General features: G+C 55.6%; 1 protein-coding gene across 1 annotated transcript in view; it reads left to right on the top strand.

Annotated features, from left to right (window-relative positions):
• The first annotated feature begins 856 nt into the window (after positions 1-856).
• Positions 857-1510, top strand: part of UBXN8 (UBX domain protein 8) — a 10850-nt gene continuing 10196 nt past the window's right edge. Inside the window, exon 1 of the mRNA XM_012809258.2 lies at positions 857-968. Within this exon, the coding sequence (XP_012664712.1) occupies positions 881-968 (88 nt within the window). The 5' untranslated portion in view covers positions 857-880. The remainder of the gene's footprint in view (positions 969-1510) is intronic.

Here is a 1510-nt window from a genome sequence, read left to right as displayed (position 1 = left end):
GTGTGTGGGGGGGCGCCTGTAGTCCCAGATGCTAGGGAGGCTGAGGCAAGAGGATGGTGTGAGCCCAAGAGTTTGAGCTATGATGTCATGGCACTCTACCTAGGGCAACAGAGTGAGACTGTCTGTTAAAAAAAAATCAAGCAAATCAAGCACAAGGATTGATGGATGGATTTTCTGATTCAGAAAAATGAATGTCAAAGTGTGAATTCTTGTAGGTTAGGAGGATGTCAATAGCTTAACTTGAGTTGCAAGTGGAGAGATATGTAGAGATGAGTGGTCATAGATACCAATGAGGTCACAGAACCACAAGACCAAGGTTGTCATTAACAGTAACCCCTACAGGGAAAACTGACAAGGGGTGGAACAAGGGGTAGCAGTCTCCAGGACCTGGCGTTAGGGTTTGGGTGGGCAGTGGGCAGGTGTCTGGCCTGAGGCCCCACTTCTGAGTTGTCTCATCCCAGGAACCATTAGGGAAGACTGGGTTCCAGAGCTGGGTTCCAGAAGCCCACAATCACCCTCTAGGGCCGCAAGCCCCAGGGGCGAGGCTACCTTCTCACAGGGTCAATTGCCAGTGCCCTTTCCCTCCCACTTGGTTTCGCTCCAGAGCTTTCCCAGACTGCACAGTCCTACCGCCTGAGGCGCAGGGGGCCACCGCTTCCCGCGCATTGTGTGACTTAGTGAGGCCACTCGTGTTCCTTCTGAAACAAGGCTACCGACTATGGATTCAAAATCTAAAGCTCTAATCTCTAACTGAACTCCGCCAATCTCAGCGTCCCGCCCTCACCTCCCATTCCCGAGGTCAGGACCGGCCCAACCCCCGCCGCCTCCAGAAGGCGCGACCGGAAGGGGCGGCCCTCTGCCTGCCGGGGGCTGCGCCACCATGGCCCTGCGAGGGGTCGTGGGCGTTTTCTTCCTCGCTGCTCTCCCCCTCTTGTGTCTGGAGCTCCGGCGTGGGATCCCAGAGATAGGTAAGTGTTGACGTGTCCCCCCTGGGCACTCACATTTGGGTGCTTTTCCCAGGAACCTTGGGTGGAATCACCATCTCGCCGGGGCGTCGCCTGTGAGTGGCTGTACTACAATTCCCAGACTGCATCGCGCCGGCTCCCGCTTCCGGGGAGGCTCCTCTCGGCGCGGGAAGCGGCTGGCGCTGTCGGGAGAAGTTGGCTTGTTGGTGCCGAGAGGCTGAAAGCGCAGGGACGATCGTAGTACTTTCTCCGGGCGACAAAGGACGTCCCAAAGTACGGAGGCTGATCGGATGACAGTGTCCTGAGGAATTTAGACCGAGATTTATTTTATTTGATTATTTTTTTAAACTGATGTTTATTTTCCTCCCACTTTATTTCCATCTTGTGAAAAACAGCTTAAGACCCACCCAGTGGTTGGCTCGGCGCCTGTGGCTCAAGCAGCTAAGGCGCCAGCCACAGACACCTAAGCTGGAGGGTTCGAATCCAGCCCGGGCCCGCCAAACAACAGTGACTGCTGCAGCCAAAACATAGCCGGGCGCTGTGGC

The sequence above is a fragment of the Otolemur garnettii genome, unplaced genomic scaffold (genome assembly GCF_000181295.1).
Source record: "Otolemur garnettii isolate 467f Iridium unplaced genomic scaffold, OtoGar3 scaffold00102, whole genome shotgun sequence".
Lineage (NCBI taxonomy): Eukaryota > Metazoa > Chordata > Mammalia > Primates > Galagidae > Otolemur > Otolemur garnettii.
The sequence above is the reverse complement of the archived record's forward strand: the minus strand, read 5'-3'. Positions and strand labels throughout refer to the sequence as shown.